The sequence below is a fragment of the Euprymna scolopes genome, chromosome 16 (genome assembly GCF_053919585.1).
Source record: "Euprymna scolopes isolate OS-2025 chromosome 16, ASM5391958v1, whole genome shotgun sequence".
Taxonomy (NCBI): Eukaryota; Metazoa; Mollusca; class Cephalopoda; order Sepiida; family Sepiolidae; genus Euprymna; species Euprymna scolopes.
Genome location: NC_136497.1, coordinates 8,339,778 through 8,363,875, shown reverse-complemented (window position 1 = coordinate 8,363,875; position 24,098 = coordinate 8,339,778). Strand labels below are relative to the sequence as shown.

The following is a 24,098-nucleotide window of genomic DNA, read 5'->3' as shown; positions in this document are numbered from 1 at the left end:
CTATTTCCCCCCAAACGGCCCTAGAATTGAAAATAAAACTTTTACGGGTACCAATATTTAATTATCTACTCGTGAGCGATTATCAAGACTTGAATGGTGCTGTATTTGTTTTTGTTGTTGATTATTGTCATTTTTTTATTCCTGTTCACAGTTTGATTTAATTGTATATTCTTGACTGATTAATTAGGCTTCTAAAATGTGACTTATCATATCGACACTTTCGTTTCAGAACTGAATAAACGCTTTCAAATAAGTTTAAAAAAAAGCTATTATGCAGGTAGGTTTTTAAGTAAGTTTTATTGGCTACGGAAACACTTATTTGCTATATATTGTTTTTTACGAATTTTACTTTCTGTAGAGTATTTTATTATTTAGAAGATATGCTAGAGCTACGTTCAGAACAGTATATCGAGAAGATAAACGATGGTTGACTTGAAAAATATTGTCATCGTTAGTGGAAAGCAGTTATCTACCACTGATTTCGCTCAATCTAATGAGATAATATACAGTAAGAATCATTAACTTCGAAAACTTTTGTTTTTACTTATTAATATTTTTCTAATAGACTATTTTCTGTAATTGTTGGGGTTATACTGATTTGGCATAACAAATAAGTACATGATAATGTTTCCCCCTTAAATGATTTTTTTAAATAACAGCCATTACCTGCAGTTTCTGGCAATCAAAGAGAGTGGCTTCCACTACTTTACCACAGTAAAGCGATACAGTTTTAAATACACTTGCTCAAAATTATAAAACCAGGGGTATAAAGTGTTTTTTTTTTTTTGTTTGCTAGTTCTTTTTTTTTCGTTCAGTTACAGATTAGCAGTCACTGCATAAAGGTGTTACCATGCCTTAAGCAGGAAAACTTACGGAAGTTGAGCGTGTTCGAATTCTAGATTTCCATAAGCGAGGTTTGTCACAGCAGGCGGTCGCAGCCAAGGCAAATCTCAGTAAAACTGTACTGTGCAACCTTCTAAAGAACTATGAAGGTTGTGGGAAAGTAAACTTCACTGGACGCCCCCCCCCCAAATTATCCTACATTTAGTAGGAGGATGACGAGTTATTGTGAAAGACAGGGAACTTTCTTTTAGTTAAATTAAGGCAGTAGTAGATGATGATTGCAGTTCAGTAACCATCAGTCGACATTTCCAACAAAAAAGCATGGTACATAAAAAGCGTACACAAATTCCTCCTTTGCTTCCACGTCACAAGATGGGTCGCTTAAAGTTTTATCATTAATGTCAAACATGGAGCGTTGAAAAGTGGAAGAAAGTCCTGTATTCTGATCAGAAAAAAATTCAATTTAGATGGCCCTGATGGCTTCCAACGATATTGGCATAACGAAAATATGCCGTCGGAATTTTTCTCCACACATCATAATGGCGAGGAATCGCCAATAGTGTAGGATGCCTTTCCTTACAGGGGGACGATGGAGCTCCAAGTGATGCAGAGTCGCCAGACAGCGGCTGGTTATGTTAGCATGCTTAAAAAGGCATCGTTGATGACGGAGATGAATCGTTTGTGAGTAGATGGATGATTATGCCAACAGAACAATGCAGGAATTCGCATCGCACGACGGATATTTACCTTTCTGCAAGAAGATAGGGTCGATCTCTTAGGGCATACTGCATGCTCACCGGACTTTAACTCAGCTGAAAATGGTTGGAGGTATGTGACAAGAGATGTTTTTCGAAATAGAACACGTTATCTAACAAAAAAATTAAGTTCGTGAAGATATCTTCAGAAGCTGGAACAACATCCTCTGCACCTTAATGGAAACGTTTATGTTTAGTATGCCTTAAATAAGTTTTGAATTCATCAAAACCAGTGGATTTAGAACTCATTATTAAATTTAGTTGTTGGATTTTTTCATGCAGTTTTCTTACTATTTCGTAGAATTTATACTCCCTGGTCTTATGTGGCACACTGAAGAGCTGGGAGCTTCTTCATTAATACACCTTATGCCAAACTTGTGACTGTGCTCGGATGGAGGCAAAAAGAAATCCGTTGTTATGTAAAGGAAAATATGATGACTTCTGTAAATGTTAAAATACATCAATCTAGTATGACTCGAGCCAAGAGTGACAGGTGTTTATAATATAATAACAAGGTCAAAACGATCTGAGACCTGAGAACTCTAAAGACCAAACCCGGGAGAACTCGTAATTTTTTTTTTACACAGTGATCACCACTTATCAAGGCCTGGAAGCCACTCACGGATAAGGGTTATTGCAAGTACATTACGTTTGTGTGGAGATTTGATGAAGTGTTTACTTAAGGGGGCGGTTCATTAGGAAGTTGTTAACGTTGGACTTGAAGACATCCAAGTTGTAGTCAGGTGGGAAGCAGGCAGACGGAACAGAGTTCCACAGGCGTGCAGTTCTAAGATAGAAGCTTTGTTCATGGAATCCACGTTTTGATTAAGGCACAGATAAAGAGTGGGGGAACTTTTTCACAGTGGATTCAAGTCATAGAGACATACGAAAACAAAACAATGTTCAAACTGTATGAACATATCTTTTCCTCTGTTTATGTCGTTCTCTCTCTCTCTCTCTCTCCCTCTCTCTCTCTCTCTCGCTATCTTTCTCTTACTATTTCTATATTTCTCGCCTTCGGTCCCCTTCTCTCTCTTTCAATGAAAAAGAAGAGAATTGGAATACAATTCTAGTTTTGAATAGTTGGAGATAAGATTCTCGTACAGTTTAGTGCGCACGCAACGGGCGTACTGAATATGCTCGATGTGTGTGTGTGTGTGTATGTATAGTGTGTGTGCGTGCATATATATGTGTGTATATATATATATGTATATATATATGTGTGTGTGTCTGTGTATGTATGTATGTATGTATGTATGTATGTATGTATGTATGTATGATCGGCTTTGTGATAAATAACGTTAATTAATATTTACGGTTTCTCTTTTACTACTAATTTAGTTATCTCGTTTAAAAGATGCTCAGCTGTCTTTAAATTAATTATCCTCCAGGTTTAGTTAATTCCTGTAAGATTCAGTCTCATTGTGAATTCGCTAGCAGGTACATTATAATAAATAAAACGACCACTGTAGTTACCATGGTAATCGATGTGTAACTTGCTTACATAAACAAACATATTGTGTATACTTGAGTAGTATGCGTGTGCCCGCTGATCTGTGACGTTATATGAGTCAGCTATAATTATTATCTGACCGAGATTTTCTTTTATTTCACGCTGTTTATCGTTTTATTAATAACATCAGGGATTCAATGTGTCTTCTTTTTTTTATTTAGATCTGGTCGACGTCACAACATGCATGGATCAAACGTCCAATTAGAAAGGAATTAAATTATGCCTTATGAGTAAAACAAGTGTTTCTCTTTCTTTCGTGACCCCACTTCTAAAAACCTTTAGAATTTAGAAAGTTGCCAACAAAGTGGAGAAACAAGTTTTTCAAGTTTAAACATACCAGCTGATATCAGAAGCACCCATGCCTACGTCTCTCTCCGTTACTTGACACACCTCTCTCTCTCTCTCTCTCTCTCTCTCTCTCTCTCTCTCTCTTTCTCTCTCTCTCTCCCTGGCTCTGGCTCTGGCTCTCTGTGTCTGTCTCTCTGTCTGTATGTCTCTCCCCCCTCTCTCTCTCTCTCTCTCTCTGTATATATATATTTTTTACACAGAACTCACCACTTATCAAGGCTCGGAGGCCACTCGAGGATAAGGGTTAATGGGTATACAATAGTCAATGGGATTATAGCGTTTATAACATAGGTAGTGGGCTTTTTGTAAGTTGGATTACATAGGGGGACGGTTCATCAAGAACTTGTTTACATTGGACTTGAAGACTATCAAAGTGTAGTCACCTAAGAAGCAGGCCAACGGAAGAGAGTTCCACAGGCGTGCAGTTCTAAGAAAAAAGCTCTGCCCATGGAATCTACATGTAGGTTTAGGCACAGATAAAGTGTGTGGGAAACTATTGGTTGGCTGGCTAGACGAGTGTTTTTCGTGAAAGTTTGGCGAGGTGGGACCATAGATTGAAGCTCGGACAAGCACCTGTCATGGAAATAACGATAAAGCAGGCTATCAACGTCTCTTCTGTGGGAAAGATGTTGCAGGGAAGTGAAAAGGGTATCTCCCACTACGCTATGAAATCTGCTTTGAACTCTCTCACGGCAAGATAAGTTGCTTCTAGCAGCTCAAGCCACGATGTGGCAACAGTACTCCATCATTGGCCGTACCTGGGTTTTATATAGGTAGAGAATAGCATCAGAAGTGAGGTATCTACTGGAGCAGTAAAAGAATCCCACCATCTTCCCAGCGACCGTGGCAACGGATTTGATATATGTATTCCATTTCAGATCGGGTGTAGAGGTCAATACCAGAACCTTATCAAAACATGAAACCTCCCCAAGAGGAGAGCCATTCATTTCAATTGATGCCAGATGGGTATCAGAGCGTTGATGATATAAGAATAGAAGCTTGTTTATATATATATATATATATATATATATATATATATATATATACATAGATTGATATACATACACATAAATATATATATACATATATACATATACACAGATATATATATACACATATATATACACACCCATATATATATATATATATATATATACATACAGACATATACATATATATATGCATATATATACATACACATATACATATATATTATTATTATTATTATTATTATTATTATTATTATTATTATTATTATTATTATTATATAAAAGAGCTTTGTCTGTGAATGCATGTGTGGGTTTATTCCATATAAACTCTGAGACGGCTGGGCTGAATTATATGAAATTTCACACGAAGGTAATTCATGTTTGTGGAAGTGTTTTTAGATAAGTTTTGTCTCGGAATGTCTTCGATAATATTGATAATCGATATCAAAACAATCCGATGAAAGATGGAACACTTGACATTTTCTACAGCTTTCAATTACAAGTGCATTGGAAAGTTTTATTAGCACATAAGATAAAAAAGCTCAACATATGAAATCAAAACTATGTTTTTTATTATGACAAGGCGGGTTCGAAAAAAAATTTCTGTTTAAAGAACAATTGCACCATAGATCCCTGACTTTCTCATTGTAAACATAATTCAAGCCTTTATGAACGCACAAGCAGTAAGGCTGGGCATATAAAATCAACAGTAGCTTCTTTGATATGACAAAAGCGCATAGGAAAGTCATGTTTCTGCTTAGAGCACAATTGAAGCATGATACTTTAGTTTTGCATTTTAAACTTTACTGGAAGTCATTATCCATAATAATAATGTTATAAAATCAATAGTAGGTTCTCTACAGTGCAATGTAGACTTCAAAACATTTTGAAATAATTCACTGTGAGAGGTATATACGTCGCTTTCCAGTAGCATTGTGATGAGTCTCTAATTTAAGCAGGCAATCAGTCGAGTTGATTGAAAAATTGGTCTATTTAATAGATTTCAATGACAATAAAAATATGGGCGTGTGAAACATTTGTTGGTCATCATTCAATCCAGTGGAACATCGCTCTCCCTACTAGAATATATATATATATATATATATATATATATATATATATATATATATATATATATATATATATATATATAGTGTGTGTCTGTGTGTACGTGTGTCTGTGAACACGCGTGTGTTTGCGTATAGTAATACAACATATATTTATTCAATGTAAGTTACTCGGAAACGTTTGTTTAATTCTGAGGAATAAAACATAAATGCTTCTGCGTAGCTCAACTGCTATAAGTTTAGTGCTATTTTACTAAGGTCGATTCATTAAGGTAACACTATTTTTCTAAATAGTAAAGCATTACTGATATATGATTTATATAATATAAGTATATATGAAACAGTAATATATAATTTACAAGGATATCTGAAAGAGTAATATATTGAAGCATTTCGAAGCACGGATGACCCATGCTGTATTTGATGGTGTTATCATAGTTGATTTGTTGACCCATTCATTGATTTTCTCAATATTTGAATTGAAAAACGCACACATGAAGAGTGAAACATAGTTTAATTTGGTAACTTTACACAGTACAGTAACCTGAACTTCCCAGAAATTTCAATCGGTAGCAAGAACTTTAAAGATCGGGCATAGTCAGATGGGCTCAAGTCATTGCATTTTCAGGCGGTGTTCCAAAACAGAGAAATCAACGTATAAAGCTAGTTTCACCTTCCACAATCTAGTATGGTTTATCGTCTCCATAACTTTGGCAAATGATCAGGAACTGCTGAATCATGTCAATATACTTTGAAACTTTTTATTCGCCTCATATTGCTACTACTACTACTACTACTATTACTACTACTACTACTACTACTACTTAAGAAAACGTTGGCCCTAGTCATTACTAAATGGGTGACCATTTCGGACTTCCAGGTGCTGTATGTTCTCTCCGCTTATCTCGGCATTGTTTCCATTCGTTCTGGACGTTTGCTTGCCACTGGACTCAGTGTCGATTCCGGAGAACACTTACCTCACAATTACACGCGCAACTGCTCCTACAAGGGATATCCTTTGTCTTTCGAGACTGAACGGAGGCATCGATACTACTACTACTACTACTACTACTACTACTACTATGCACTAGTGTTGCGTGTGATGAAATGAATAAGTACACCCTGGTATTTCATCCTACAATATTATGATCATAATAATAGTCATAAATACTGGTTGAGAAAGGCATTCTGGGAGAAACATTGAAAGGTACACAGGCCTCATGTTAAGGACTTCACTATGACTATCATGCTTATCAATATTGCGACATACCAGATTTATTACTCAAACTGAAGCACGCTCACTCAACTACTTCGAATGATAGATATCCTTTTCTAGGGATCATACCAGGATCATTATTTGAAATCGGAATCCAAGGAATTATGTTTATTTTCTGATGTAAAAAATGATTATTTAAATTGTCTTTTGGTTGTTTATAATTAAAACTCAATTTCTCATCACCATTACCGATGATAACATTGATAAATAGTTTTGATTTTAAACAGTAAGACAAATCTAAAGATCATCACTTCTCAAGTGTATTTTTACGTTTTACTGTGAACATGTTACATGGATTTTTACATTGATCCGAAAATTTAAAAAATACAGAAACACAACTTTACAGCTAAATATTTAGATATTGTAAAAATAATCGGAATCGGTTATTGTATTGGAATCAGGAATTTGAAATAGAATCGGTATTTGTATTGAAATTGTTAAAAATATTGGAATCCTTTGATCACTACTATGCACTGGGAAAGTTATGAATTCATATACCCTTCTTCAAGCTATGAATTAATAGTAGGGTGAACTATACTATCTAGTCTTGGTTGTGCAAATAGTTTTGGAGGTGGAAACACTAAAATGCAGTCTTAGTCAGGTTATCTTGCTGTTGTGTCAGGTAATTATCTATGCCACGAAATTTAAGCCATGCCGAGTCAGTAGAAGAGCAGTTAATTATTCCACAACGCTTGCTTCAATATAGACATTTGTGCAAACACACTTGTAGATGGTATCCATTGTCATTCAAGAGAGAAGGAGGTCTGTGAATTGCTACTGTTATGTTTATGTTTGTTATTGTTTCTATTAAAACAATAAAGTTCTTTTGCACGCCAAAAGGCTCATATGGTTAGTGCTTATCATTAATATCCTTGAAAATAAACTAGCAGGGTAACCTAGTGTTGCTCGTGTATAATATTAAAAAATATTAAACAATCAAGTATTCATATATTTATTCAAAATATAATGCTTATACTGTACAAATTCTGGATGTACAATAAGCACTATCACAAATTCTGGATATACAATAAGCACTATCACAATTTCTGGATGTACACTAAGCACTATCACAAATTCTGGATGTACACTAAGCACTATCACAAATTCTGGATGTACACTAAGCATTATCACAAATTCTGGATGTACACTAAGCACTATCACAAATTCTGGATGTACACTAAGCACTATCACAAATTCTGGATGTACACTAAGCACTATCACAAATTCTGGATGTACACTAAGCACTATCACAAATTCTGGATGTACACTAAGCACTATCACAAATTCTGGATGTACACTAAGCACTATCACAAATTCTGGATGTACACTAAGCACTATCACAAATTCTGGATGTACACTAAGCACTATCACAAATTCTGGATGTACACTAAGCACTATCACAAATTCTGGATGTACACTAAGCACTATCACAAATTCTGGATGTACACTAAGCACTATCACAAATTCTGGATGTACGATAAGCACTATCACAAATTCTGGATGTACACTAAGCACTATCACAAATTCTGGCTGTACACTAAGCACTGTCACAAATTCTGGATGTACAATAAGCACTATCACAAATTATGGATGTACACTAAGCACTATCACAAATTCTGGATGTACAATAAGCACTATCACAAATTCTGGATGTACACTAAGCACTATCACAAATTCTGGATGTACACTAAGCACTATCATAAATTCTGGATGTACACTAAGCACTATCACAAATTCTGGATGTACACTAAGCACTATCACAAATTCTGGATGTACACTAAGCACTATCACAAATTCTGGATGTACACTAAGCACTATCACAAATTCTGGATGTACACTAAGCACTATCACAAATTCTGGATGTACAATAAGCACTATTACAAATTCTGGATGTACACTAAGCACTATCACAAATTCTGGATGTACAATAAGCACTATCACAAATTCTGGATGTACAATAAGTACTATCACAAATTCTGGATGTACACTAAGCACTATCACAAATTCTGGATGTACACTAAGCACTATCACAAATTCTGGATGTACACTAAGCACTATCACAAATTCTGGATGTACACTAAGCACTATCACAAATTCTGGATGTACAATAAGCACTATCACAAATTCTGGATGTACAATAAGCACTATCACAAATTCTGGATGTACACTAAGCACTATCACAAATTCTGGATGTACACTAAGCACTATCACAAATTCTGGATGTACACTAAGCACTATCACAAATTCTGGATGTACACTAAGCACTATCACAAATTCTGGATGTACACTAAGCACTATCACAAATTCTGGATGTACACTAAGCACTATCACAAATTCTGGATGTACACTAAGCACTGTCACAAATTCTGGATGTACAATAAGCACTATCACAAATTCTGGATGTACACTAAGCACTATCACAAATTCTGGATGTACAATAAGCACTATCACAAATTCTGGATGTACAATAAGCACTATCACAAATTCTGGATGTACACTAAGCACTATCACAAATTCTGGATGTACACTAAGCACTATCACAAATTCAGGATGTACACTAAGCACTATCACAAATTCTGGATGTACAATAAGCACTATCACAAATTCTGGATGTACACTAAGCACTATCACAAATTCTGGATGTACACTAAGCACTATCACAAATTCTGGATGTACAATAAGCACTATCACAAATTCTGGATGTACACTAAGCACTATCACAAATTCTGGATGTACACTAAGCACTATCACAAATTCTGGATGTACAATAAGCACTATCATAAATTCTGGATGTACACTAAGCACTATCACAAATTCTGGATGTACACTAAGCACTATCACAAATTCTGGATGTACACTAAGCACTATCACAAATTCTGGATGTACACTAAGCACTATCACAAATTCTGGATGTACACTAAGCACTATCACAAATTCTGGATGTACACTAAGCACTATCACAAATTCTGGATGTACAATAAGCACTATCACAAATTCTGGATGTACACTAAGCACTATCACAAATTCTGGATGTACAATAAGCACTATCACAAATTCTGGATGTACAATAAGCACTATCACAAATGCTGGATGTACACTAAGCACTATCACAAATTCTGGATGTACAATAAGCACTATCACAAATTCTGGATGTACAATAAGCACTATCACAAATTCTGGATGTACACTAAGCACTATCACAAATTCTGGATGTACACTAAGCACTATCACAAATTCTGGATGTACACTAAGCACTATCACAAATTCTGGATGTACACTAAGCACTATCACAAATTCTGGATGTACACTAAGCACTATCACAAATTCTGGATGTACACTAAGCACTATCACAAATTCTGGATGTACAATAAGCACTATCACAAATTCTGGATGTACAATAAGCACTATCACAAATTCTGGATGTACACTAAGCACTATCACAAATTCTGGATGTACAATAAGCACTATCACAAATTCTGGATGTACAATAAGCACTATCACAAATTCTGGATGTACACTAAGCACTATCACAAATTCTGGATGTACACTAAGCACTATCACAAATTCTGGATGTACACTAAGCACTATCACAAATTCTGGATGTACAATAAGCACTATCACAAATTCTGGATGTACACTAAGCACTATCACAAATTCTGGATGTACACTAAGCACTATCACAAATTCTGGATGTACAATAAGCACTATCACAAATTCTGGATGTACAATAAGCACTATCACAAATTCTGGATGTACACTAAGCACTATCACAAATTCCTCTCTGTTAATTCAAATCAATGTATGTGTTCATGCACTATCAGTGTGTGCGTTAGTTCGTTCCATATGGACTTCGAAATAGCTGACCGATAATATTTTATTTTTACACAAATGTGCTATATATTTCTGGGAGTATTTTAAGATAGTAGCTGTATCGTAATGCCTCTGATATGTACCCGAAAATCGATAATGGAAAAAAAGTTCGATTAAAAAAGAAACAGTCCGACTTTGACAAAAGTTTACATACTTCAGGCCTAATATTTTATTTGAATAGTTTTATCACTGCATAAGCAGAATTTTCTTTCGTATAAAATAAACAGTAGAATCTTTGATGAGAAAGGAGTCTGTTAGAAATGAATGTATACGTTGCACAGCAGAGTTTAATTATGATACTGATTTTTGTATTTTAAACGCAACCGCAGCTTATCTATGATGCAATGTAGATTACGGTGTATTTTGAACTAAGTCATTGTCATTGGGAGGCATGTGAATCTTCCTCTCAGTTCACCGAGATGAGCCACCAACTTATGCTCTCAATCATTTGAGTTGGTTGCAAAATTGGTCATTTCACACATTTTGATGACAATAAAAATATCGGATGTCTAAATTATTCGTTGGTTGTCAATCCATTCCAGTCACCGTCAGGACTTTCTGCTGGTATATTGCTATTTCAAGTCATATTAATTACAGAGAAAGTAGAGAGGAGAGAGAGATTTTGGTAGTGCTACTTGACACGCTGACAAGTGAATATACAATTTATTTGTAAACTATAAATACTATTAAATAGAACGTTTTATGGAACTAGTTTAGAAGCTATCCATGAATTAAATTAAATATGACGTCGTATTTCATTCATATGAATATTAAGCACCTTATGTTATTGCTGGATCTTTTAAATCAGATTGAAATGACACATTTCTAAATTTTGGATACGAGGAGTCATTATTTGTACTATTTAAATTATTGAGATTACTGTTTATCTTGTGTGCCATTTTCATAAACTTTTGAGCAATGTAATCTCCGATTCCCTAGTTTGGAAAAAATATTCCCAAGATCGACAAGATATACCTGAAGAAATTTGGAGATTGCATCAACCGAAACGCCGTGAAAATGGCACTATAATTAAGGACAGTAGTGTGAAGAATCCGAATAATATGATATAAATTTATATGAATAGTTGGGATATTATGATATTTCCGATTTAGACATAGTGAAATTTCTTTTTCTATTTCTCTAGCGTCGATTTGACCCTAACGTTGTCTGGTCTTCGTCTGATATTATTGATGCTTTCTTTTTCGCTTAGGTCAGAAGTGGGATATATAGATGAAAATGAAAATTTTGGAAAATTCGTAAGAAATTTATTAAGTTAAAAATAAATTATATTTACAATTTCAAAAGTTCTTCTAAACACTTAAAAATGAGATTCGGGTATTTATAACTGTAAGCATGAGAACAAAACAGAAATAAAATAAAACAAAAATGTTATAAATTAATTATAATAAATGCAGGAAGAATTACTCTTCTCCATATCGGGATTAGGTTATTCACAAGCATACACAATGACCTTTCTATTAAGTAAGCACAAAAAACGGTTGGCCATAATCCTCGAACGAGCATTTATGATAACCGATCAAGTCGAAAATTAAGGAAAATACTGGTAAAAATACATAACAAAATGCGTATAATCGTGCAAACATATAATGGTCTTCCAGTGTTTTTTTAATTTTCGATTTTTAAGCGATTATATTAGAAAAGATCAGTGGTAAGAAAAATTGATACATATCTCTTGAAAGGTTAAATAGGCAAGAAATTGTGATTATTTTTTCGTAAAACTCATATACGAAACTGATCTCTGATCGAATTCTAAAACGTTTGTTTGTTTCTTTCCGCCACGTAATTATTTCAATGAAAGCGAATCTAAGTTTTATGGAGTGGGTTAGCCAATCTGTTAACAACTCAATATATTAAACAACCAAATCTTTATAATATGAGAAAGACATAGAGGGAATCAAAGATTTGTTAACCGACGCCACATACCCACATTCAGAATGTAAATAGTAATGCTATTATGTAGAAAATTTTTCTTTTCATGGGGGCGAACTTTGTTAACTATTCTGTCGCTACACTGTCTCCATATTTTGCACACTAATCGTACATTCCTTAAACTGTTTATGAAAATTTTTAATAAGCAACAAAGACAAAGGATTGTTTTAAAAGAAAAAAATATCGTCTCACAATTTTCAATCATTTATTAGGAAAATAATTGAGACAAATATTTAGAAAGATCTACTTGTACTATATGTCCCTTTACCATTGTATTTCTATGCTTTGCAAAAATATATGTGGACCTTACACGGGGATTTAATAGTCATTGAACCTTTAAAAAGCATCAATTTTCTAATTAAATATTTAGAAATGTTAAAAGAATCAGAAAAAGAATCGCTACATGTATTGCAATCGGGAATTTCGAACAAAATCGGTAATTTTATTGAAATCAATAAAATTTTAAATCGTCTAACTAAAAGTACATTAACAATGATTTTCCATACACTGAACAATTTTAAAATGAATATTTCACCAGACTACTTTGTAACAACAGAGTTAATAAAAAATGGTTTACCAATATTGACTATTTTCACCTTGTCCTCTATAATGGCCCGGAATGCAACGTCCACATTCTGCAACATTTGCATTTGGTTTTTGGGATTAGTACAGATTTTACCAATTCGGCGGAATTGCAGGGACTCAACCAAGCGTACCAGAACGACCCCATCACGCAAATCTTCCTGCAGATCTGAAACTCGGATGCCACCGACGGACAACTGCTCGTTCACCCAATTTGTGAACGTTTTTTGTTGAACATGTATCCAAGTTAGTTCAGTAGATTGCATTTTCATTCTTACGGTTTGCTGAGTAGTTGAGCATAAACGATATTATTCAGTTGTTGTCACTGAAAAGAGAACAACATATTGAGAATCAATATTTTGTAATTTATTCCGGAGTCAAATATATTAAACTGAATATTTAAATAATATTTAATTTCATCTCGACAAATACGCATACGTGTAATGGCAGCACGAAGTAGAATTGAATCTGGTCGTGCGAGGAGTAAGTTATGGTTCATGAAACGTTTAACCTCTGATCTCTGAGTATTGTTGAAATAAATACCTGCACACACACACACACACACACACACACACATATATATATATATATATATATATATATATATATATATATATATATATATATATATATATATATATATATATATATAACTCGTGCTGGTAAAAATATAGAACATCATGTTTTTTGGCGCTAAAATCTTATTGCGGGCGATCTGTTAGATGTAATTGGGTCTAAAATATCCCTATCCTGCTAAACTAACTGAAATAGTTGTTTTACGACAGAATACTTTTTCATATCAATTGCAATGTCAGTTTTTGAATATTTCATGTTTCAAAATAACAGAACAAGGCAGGTAAGCAAACAAAATATTTTTTTTATTAATATAAATGGAAGTAAAATTAATCAATATTTAGTAGCAGCACATTTTGCCTTGATAACAGCATCAATTCGCCGGGGCATGGAATCAACAAGCTTCTCGCAATCCTGTGTAGACACTGAATCCCATGCGTTCTGGATTGCAATCTTCATGGCTGCAAGGGTAGTAGGTTTTTCCTAGCGGAGCTTCCTCTTCATCTGGTCCAACAGGGTTTCAATAACGTTCAAATCTGGCGAGTTCACCGGCCATTCAAGAACAGGGATCGATCGTTCTCGAAGCCAGGAAGACGTGGTCTTGGCAGCGTGTGCCGGTGCCAACTCTTATTGAAAAATGATGTCTGTAGCCTCCTTGTCAAACTGGTTATGCAACACTTCCAGTAAATTAGCTTCCAGGATATCTTGGTACACTTTTGCTTTTATAGTTCCTTTGAGGAAGCATAAATGACCGACGTCTTAAACACTCATACAGCCTCAAACCATGCAAGACTGCGGGAACTTCATAGACTTCTAAACGAATTCTTGGTTATACCGTTCCCTGATTCTACGCCAAACACGTGGTTCTTGGTCTCCGAAGGAGATACAAAATCGAGACTCCTCTGAAAAGATCACACGCCGCCATTCGTCTGCAGTCTAGGTTTGATGATCAGTTTCCAATCGCAGCCTCTTCAACACCTGCTTCTTTAAGATTACTCAACGACAAATTGTGCTATTAAATTAAACGTTGTTGTTTCTAATGTGACAATAAAGTACTCATTGTCTGCCATATGCACCTCCTCAAATGATAAAAAATAGTTTCAATTGTTATTTAAATATAAGATACCTCGCCTGTAATTTACCAGCCGAAAATTATCGTAGACGGATTAAATTTACATATGTTCTATTTTTTTGACCAGCACGAGTATGTATAAAATAAAAAATATGATATAAAGTTTAATAAAATCTATTATATCATCAGATAAATAAGGGGAAAAAGCCGTTCAAATTTGTATTAAAATGTGGTACTTATATATTAAAGGTACTCTGTGCGTGTATTAAAAGAGAGATAGATATCTATGGACTCCGAAATGGCGGCGTCGATATTTTTTTTAAATTTCACATAAATAAACTATATGGCTCTGAGAATTTTTTTTTGGCAGATTTTGTAACGGAATGCCTCTGTTAATATCAAAAATCTATAATCGAAAAAAAAAACTGATTATAAAAGGAAATCTGACTTTGGCCCAGGTTAACATCTAATAGTATATAACGTCATAACTGCATTTAAAAGTTTTATCACCTCACAAGCAGATCGTCCCAGCGTATAAAATGCAGTAGTTTTTTTTTTTAATATAAAACAGGGGCGTGTTCTAAATGAATGTTACTGTTAAGAGCATATCTGAAGCATGACACTTGACTTTTGTATTTTAAGATTTAATTCGAGATATTAGGCAAACATAATTTTATAAAATCAACAGTAAATTCTTGGTAAGACAGCTGCACGTTCGTAATTGATGTTTCTGCTTAGAGGAGCATTGATCCATAACACATGATTGTGCAATGGATAATATCGAACTGCTTTCACAAGGGTTTGCTCTAAACCACATATTTTACTTCAAAATACCTTTAGATTTGCATTACATATGAACAATCAAGTAAATGATATAATAAAAACGCAATTTCTTACAATGATTCTGATTAAAAAATATATCTCAAAAGCATATGAACCAGATCTTATCCTTGTTATACTTGTAAAGAGATGATCTGCAGTGTTTGGGCTAGGATTCTGTAAACTTTATAACGAATGCAAGCATGTATTTCCTTGTTACTTTGAAAATTGCCAGACCTTGCTTTACTTGTTTCCAAGAACTGTAGTAAAAAAAAACTGACTAATCCAAGTTTCATGCTGTCATAGTCTCTCATGTACTTCTATTAAATCTTTAGATTTAACTGTTAATAAATGTAGCGATAGTTTATCGTTTTTAAAGTTTAAATTTCTATCTGGCCTGCAATATTAGTTTTGTAGATAATGTTTTGCTACGGATATTTTTTTTATTTTTATTCAATTTTCACCCAAACAAGGCACAGTGCCACTTTGAAGCAGGGGGCTACTATTAGGGGCTTAATTAGCGGGGTCATTATGAAGGGAGATGAGTAGAAAGATGTTTGTTAACATTACACTTGAACTTCTGCATATCATTGCAGTTGGGAAAGCAGAATCTCGGAAGGGAGTTCAAAAGACCCGCAGTTCTGGGGAAGAAACTATTGGAGTAAAAGGCTCTCTTGCACCTAGGGATCTCTACTGTAAAGGGATGAGACTTAGTAGCTTGTCGGGTTTGTCGGGGGTAGTTACGTTGGGGAGGTACAAGTGTTTGCAGTTCGTCAGAGAATTCACCATTAAAGTATTTGTAGAACAGGCAGAGGGATGCAACATCTCGTCGATGGGACAGAGGCTGAAGCCTAGATGACAGTTCAGGACCTATCAGGTTGGTGACTCTATTTTGAACCCTGTCCAGGAGCGAGAGACAAGCAGCAGATGCACCAGCCCAGATGTGACAACAGTACTCCATACATGGGCGAATGGTTGCCTTATAGAGGTATAGGATACTGTCAGGCTTAAGTAGTTTTCTAGCACGGTAGAGGGAGCCAACCTTCCTTGCAGCAGCCTTGGCAATGCTCTCAATGTATCTATTCCAGTTCATATTCCCTGTAAACGTCAGGTCGAGGAGTCTAAAAGAAGTACTTTCAGGTAATGTGTTCCTGGCCATTGCTACTGGTGGCAGAGAAGGTTTCTTGTAGTTAATGAAGGAAACAAGCTTAGTCTTAGCAGCATTGAATGTGACCAACCATTTTTGTCCCCATTCCACTACGGATTGGAGGTAATCCTCTAGTGTTTCTGCCATTTCCTTGGATATGTGTTCATTTGTTCTCCCCTCATATCCGCCACAGAGAGTGGTGTCATCGACAAATATACCCATCTCCGAAACAATTTTATCAGGGAGGTCATTTATGAATATCAGGTATAATAGAGGTCCAGGGATAGACCCCTGAGGTACTCCCGCATTTATGTCATATTGTTTGGATGTACGACCGTCGAGGACAACTTTGATTTTTCTATTACTTAAGAAGGATTTAATTAATTTTGAATTCTTCCAGTGATTCCATATGATCTAATTTTCCTTAGAAGACCATCGTGCCATACCCTGTCAAAAGCCTTAGATATATCAAGGGGCACCGCTCTACCCTCCCCTGTTTTATCCAATGAACGGTATATACGTTCAGAAACTACAGTTAAGATATCTGCTGTTGAACGGGCTTGCCTGAATCCGTATTGTTTGTCAGTCAGGAGTTTAGCAGCTGTTAGGTGCTGGACTAGGGCTTGATTAACTAAGGACTCAGATATTTTGGCGAAAAGCGGGAGGAGGCTAATGGGGCGATAATTTAGTTGGTCAGTTCTTTCACCAGAATTCTTGAGGACTGGTACCACAGAGGCGGTTTTCCAGCAGTCGGGAAAACAAGATTCGTTAAGGCATTTATTGTAAAGTTTGGACAGAACTGGAGCAACCTCGGCAGAGCATTTTTTTAATAGCACAGCCGGGATGAGATCTGGTCCACATGCTTTTGAGGTGTCTAGGTTTTTTATAATAGCATGTACCTGAGAAAGGGTGATTTTCAAATTGTCTAGTGTGGCGTCTGTTCGCAGAGGAAAATCAGGGAGTGAGTGGTGTACCGAGTTCAGTGTGGAGTTTGAGGCAAACCAACTGGCAAGCAGATTAGCCTTGTCAGTTGCTGTGCAAGCAAACTCATGGTCGTTTGTTAGTGGGGGAATAGTTCACTGTCCATTATTAACTACGCTGTTGTAGATTTTCCAAAAATCCGTGGTTCCTAATTTCTGTGCTTCGATGCGATTTCTGGTGGTTTCAGAGTAATCTGTCTTAGTTGTCTCTATCACTCTCTTACAATTATTTCTAGCTTCTATAAACTTCTGTTTATTTGAGCTGGACTTATGTCGGTTGAATCTGCGGAACGCATGCTGCCTTTGACAAATGGCAGCTGCACAAGCAGAAGTAAACCATTGTGGGAGTGGGGCTTACTATAGAATTTCCGTGCGGGAACATGTGCTTCAATAGCTGTTTTGAACCATTCAGTGGTCTCATTTGCACACTGTTCCGCTGGAAGAGTAAAGATATTTTGCCATGGGGCATCTCTGATGAGCTCCCTTATGGCTTCCCAATCAGCCTTTTTGTAATACCTCGTTGTTTTGAGTTGTGGGTCTTCAGTTTTTGGGCGATAATTTAGGCTAATTTCTACCATTATCACAGCGTGATCAGCATCCCCGAGTGGGCTGTGGGCTGTGGGACTTTGTTGTACAGTCATTGGGATCCGTTGTCAGAAAGAGATCTAGAAGTGATATCTAAACAATCTCCTTTGAACGAATATATTGCACGTAAGATGAGGAAGGTAAAGTTCAGGCGATAGGACAATGTTTGAAATGAAGTCATATCAGGAAAATAAATTGGTGCAGGCGCTTGTTTAATATAATTAGAATTTCTATTAAAAAAAGGAAAGAGCCAAGTCGTTAACTCAAAATATTTACTTCTGTGATTGCTACTTTCTCCTTCCTGTTCCGATATAAATACATAAGACTTTACAGCTCCCTTTTATAGGTGCGTAGCTGCAGAAATTTCATAAGCATAATGGATGGTATATTTTCTTTTCAACTGTTCTTTCTTGTGCATGTTCCCATGATTTGCTACTAGCCTGGATATTGTATCAATACATTTGTGCTTCCGAAACTGTTCCTGTTGTGCGTGTGTATGTATACGCGGTAGAACATGCGGGTGTATCATGACTAGTATGTGTGTACATACATTCTTGTTGCGTATCTGTGTTGGTAACAACTACTATTCTCCATTGAGTAATGTAGGTATAAGAAGCAACCAAATTTATAATTATATCTGACGGATATTAAAGTCTTCAAGTAGCCTTTACATCAATATACATGATATTAACAACAACGTCGTTTTTCCCCTAATCTGAATCTTACTGTAGACAATTTAGTTATTGTCGACACAGCTGCCTTTAATGCCGTAGGATTTTGAAAAACCACATAATTGGGCGTAAGCTTAATTAGTATATATATATATATATATATATATATATATATATATATATATATATATATATATATATATATATGGCAGAATCTCGGGATACGGCATTAAAAATTAGTAACAAAATATAGTACACTATAAAATATAACATTATAATAACATTATAAATAACAGCGTAAGACGAGGAAAATACCTTAACCAGGAGCCAGAAAAAACATCGTATTCCACATTATAACCAGGCCAAAACGTATCCTAGGGCCACCGTATCCCAAGGTTCTACTTTATATATATGGAGGAGTGTATTGAGAGAAGTAACTGCAATGTGGGTCATAAAGTGGTATTGTAAGCATCACAATACACAGTCATATGCGCAAATCAATAATTTATTTGGGGTTTACTTGGATAAGTTTTAAAAGTTCGTTTAAAATGGCAATAAAATGCTTTAAAATAGTTTCAAGTTTTATTTTAAATTATTATATACAATATTATATATTACTAAATATATAACAGAACACATATATATTTTAAACTATACAACTAAATTAGAATATCTCTGCACTTAAACTGGTTTTCATTTTCTAAAAGACGTTTATACATATTTTAAAATAATTATTTATTGTTCTTGTAATTTTTCTTAACGCTCTTGTTATGTATGAACTTTAGATTTCGTTTAGAAATGTGATTATAATTGTTTATATTAATAGGCATTTAAGTAATTAAAAAAGATTTTTGGTCAGTATATTTATAGCGTTATTTTCTCACGTATATGATGCTGAATATAAAGTAACAAAGAGCATTTCTATATTACGAATTCCTTAATTAATTGCAAGTTATTTACGTAATTTTAGAATGTTTATTACTATCATCGAAAGCAAGTTGCTTGCCCGTACAAGTCAAAACATATGCCACATTGCACACCGTATCATTAATGGTAATAAACGAGCCCTTAATATAACCGTAAGATTTCATTATAACCAAAGTTAGGTCTCCCCTTCACAGAAAGGTATACAAAAGTTCACACGAAAAACACCGTAAAGCTGTGACTAATTTCCGATTCCAAAATCAATTCTTTTAATATTTTTTAAACTTAATTTTCACTTGCTTGTACTGATGATAAATCTTTATTGTTTTTAAACTATTAGTAAAGCAAAACTCTATAGATCATGATAACATCTAAATAAGATGTATTTCTTTTTGTGTTAAATAAATACAACAAAACTTGAAACTGTGCAAAATTCGCTAATTAACCTCAAGAAAAATGCAGTTTATTTACAACGTATCGAAATAATTGTTTAAATTAAAGAAATATTTTTTCAGGAGGGGGTCTTGCATAATTTTGCCCGGATTTTCGGGAATTCCGTTTCAGCAGTGATCGGGTAAGACTGGCAATCATCGTTTTAGTCGAGCATAGTAAAAGACGCAGACTAATTTCAAAACAAACAATATCGAAGAAAAATACAAATAATCAAAAACTAACAAAAGCATGCCTAGAGTGACTGACAATATTTTTTTAATTTATTTTATATATTATTTTGTTGCAAATTATTTATCAACAAAAACTTTTTTTTTTGTCAAGAAAAGATGAATCTACTACTTTTTTAACCGTAAATTTATAGGTGTAATTACAAGTTTTTAGTTTTTTTTTACATAACTTTTTTTCAGTAATTTTTGGGTGCTTCCACATAACAAATTTTTAAAGAAAATATCTAAATATACGTTTACGAAAAGCGTAAATTGTAAGATGAAAGTACAGAAAAAAAAAACTTTATTTTTTTCATAAAAATTTAATATTTTTATTTTCATTTTTTTACGGTTCAAGATGAGCATATTTCCTTAGGAATCTTTACGACGGTTGAGTGTTGAACGGACATCGACGTCAAAGAGGAAGGAAATGAAGTAGAAGAAATGGAAGGAGCTCCCAAAAACCAGGTAGCTTTCGAAAATGTTATTTATGATGGAGACAAAAGGATCGTTTCGAATTTTTATCTCCACATAAATTCATTGGCTGAATATCTGGGGATCCTTTTTTTTCGGATTATTAAAGTCGAATGACTAGACTTATTGTTCGAGAAGAACGTTCGTTGTCAGGTAGTGGAACCCGTTCCCTCGTACGACTGTAGTCCCCGAAATAATACGTTTGTTTGTTATTGGAAGGATTCCCCTCCCATGTTTTTCAGGCTAGCCATTTGGAATGCCCACAAATATATGTACATAACAAAAATCGATCTAGCGTTTAAACATTTGAACAACGATTGGTTTTAACCGACGATTGACGGTCTCGCCCGATCTATACTTAACGGAATTCCCGAGAATCCGGATCGAATTATGCAAGAGTACCTGCCAAGAAAAATAATATCAAGCATCATTACTAATTAGATAAAAAAAAGAATATAAAAAATGTTGTTTTTTAATCGGTAATATATTTATTTTATGGGTTGATGCTTTTTTCGAGTTGGGTTTTGATCGTGAGCTTTTTGTCTGCTCTCTCACTCAACATTGACAAATATGTCAAGGAATTAACATCGTTGTGAAACGACTTAGTTGTGAATTGAGTTGGAAATGATTTTGTAATTTTCAAACTTCCGTGTGACACACTTTTAGTATCAAATTTTGTTTTGTTCCACCTGTATCATTTACTTATGCTTAGACATAATGATTCCTACGGCGCCAGATGCCGTATTAAGCCCAATCAAATGTTCAAGTATTTTTCGCATCTACGTTCCAAATATCTAGATGATGCTTCTCAGAGAATTCACGGCTAATAGATTTCAATCGAAGTTTTATTTTCTTGGAACCGCTTTGTCTCTCAAAAATATACGTGAATACCTCACAACAAATTTATCAAGGTCTTTAATAAAATACATAAAGGAAAACATTTACAAATTTGTCAAATTCAAAAAAAAATTATATCTGCATTTAAAAAATTTGCCTCTGTTAAGAAGAATTTTTCTTTTATTTTATGAAGAGAGAATAGATAAAGTTTAACATCAGAACAGAAACTACATTTTGTTCACGTTTAGATCGATGTAACCTCCGAGCGAACTTCTGTGTAAATTCTTAAGTCCAACAGAAAATTTCCCGAGTTTGAGAACACAATACAGAACAATTTGTATATTAATATTTATCAAACTGGGTTGAGGATTTGATACTATAAAGTGGCCCTGGGGGGTTGAGCCACCAAGTGCTGAGAAGAAGGGGGTAGACAAAGGAAGAGGAAATAGCTTAGAATAAACAAAGAAATCAGAAATATCCTACAATCAACAATAGATAGGAAATAGCATAGAATAAACAAGGAAATCGAAAATATCCTACAATTAACAATAGGTAGGAAATGGCTTAGAAAAACGAGAAATCAGAAATATCCTACAATCAACAATAGATAGGAAGTAGCAAACAATAACAATAGAAACCTACTGATAAAACAGGGAAGGGCAGCTTCCGTTAGCCAGGGCGGGGGGGGCGACCTGAGTAAGTTGTGATCTAGATGAGCTAGACAACGGATTGGAGTTGAGAATGACTACAGTTAAAAAGTTATGGAGTTGACTGTGAAATAGAGTCGTGGACAGTTTTAGAGTTGACTGTGAAACAGAGATAGACGAATGTAACATCCATAGGACGGAGAGAAGAAACACACACACTCACAAGTCCAACAGTCAATTTATATGTGAACATTAACATTTGTGTTTTTCCTTTCTTTGTTCATATTTGTACTTTTGTGAAACCACGACTGTGTCCCAACCGACAGTCGCCGGCGAGAAAATGCCGATCCGGCCATGAACGAAAAATCCACGGTACACGATGTTGGGAGTTGGCGATCTGACGGTGAAGCCGCACGTGGGGTTACAGAGATAGGAGTTTGGGGCCCTTTTCTTAAAACAATATCTCCTGCAAGAACTGTTCTAAAATTTATTTTTAATGGATATTTATTCAATAATTGCCCTTTTTTAGCTGGCGAAAATGCGCCGTTTTCCATCGCCTTTTTTTTTTCATTGTCACATTTTCCTAAATTCATTAATTTAACATATAATAATCAGCCGTTTCCGGGCCATTCATATTGTTTTAAAGCAGTGAACTATTTTTTTAACCACTGACCCCCATCCAAGCCCAATCGGAAAACACATAAAACACAAGTAATGTCATTTTTTTTTGACTTAGGGTCAAAAGTAGGAAGAGTTCGTGTTTTTATGATTTTGACAATGACATATTTTATACTACAGTTTTAACAGAAACACGAACATGGCCAAAATTTAAAAAAAAAATGGTTGCATGTTCTTAAAATGCTGGTACGAAAGAGGTGATCCTTTTATGTTAAATGCGAAACTGTTTTTTCAGACTGTTTGCATGCAATAGCCTAATAAATGGAGAGTCGACATTATTCAAAGAAAAAGTTATAATTTCGAATGGCGAAAAATGAGAACAGAATAAAAAACACCGATAATTTAATGAGAATACAGTATTTACATGTACCGTTTTACACGTAACTGATATAAATTAAATAAATACATTGCATATAAACACTCATAATTATGAAAAATAAATATAAAACGATATATTTAGGCATTTAAAGTCAAGGATCAATTTCATATGTAATTTTATCGTAAAATAACCGTCTTTTTCTGAAACACTGTATTGTATTAGGGCAGTTAACCAAAAACATTAATTTTTTATTAGAGATTATTTTTTTGTGCGTTCATTTGGATGGGATGTTTACTATTTAAGCGATTACGCATAGTTTGACGTCGTTACCAATCGGACTTAAGTAAATAGGAAACAAATTAGCTAACATCCATAAAGAATAAGAATAGTCGAGGAATGATGGTTATTTTACGTTAAATTTATATTCGAAACTGATCTTCCACTTAAAATACTAAATTGATTGCTTTTTTTTCTTCAAAGTATTTTTAACGGATTTCTCGGGTAATCAACCTATAAAAGT

At 34.7% G+C, this 24,098-nt stretch overlaps 1 protein-coding gene across 5 annotated transcripts in view; it reads right to left on the bottom strand.

Moving 5' to 3' along the window:
* LOC145295835 (filamin-C-like) overlaps positions 1–24,098 on the bottom strand; it is a 300,005-nt gene that overhangs the window by 252,823 nt on the left and 23,084 nt on the right. For all 5 annotated transcript variants that reach the window (XM_080141544.1, XM_080141545.1, XM_080141543.1 and 2 more), the window contains one exon: positions 13,189–13,518. In XM_080141544.1, coding sequence (XP_079997670.1) covers positions 13,189–13,465 — 277 coding nt within the window. In that variant the 5' untranslated portion in view covers positions 13,466–13,518. The remainder of the gene's footprint in view (positions 1–13,188; positions 13,519–24,098) is intronic.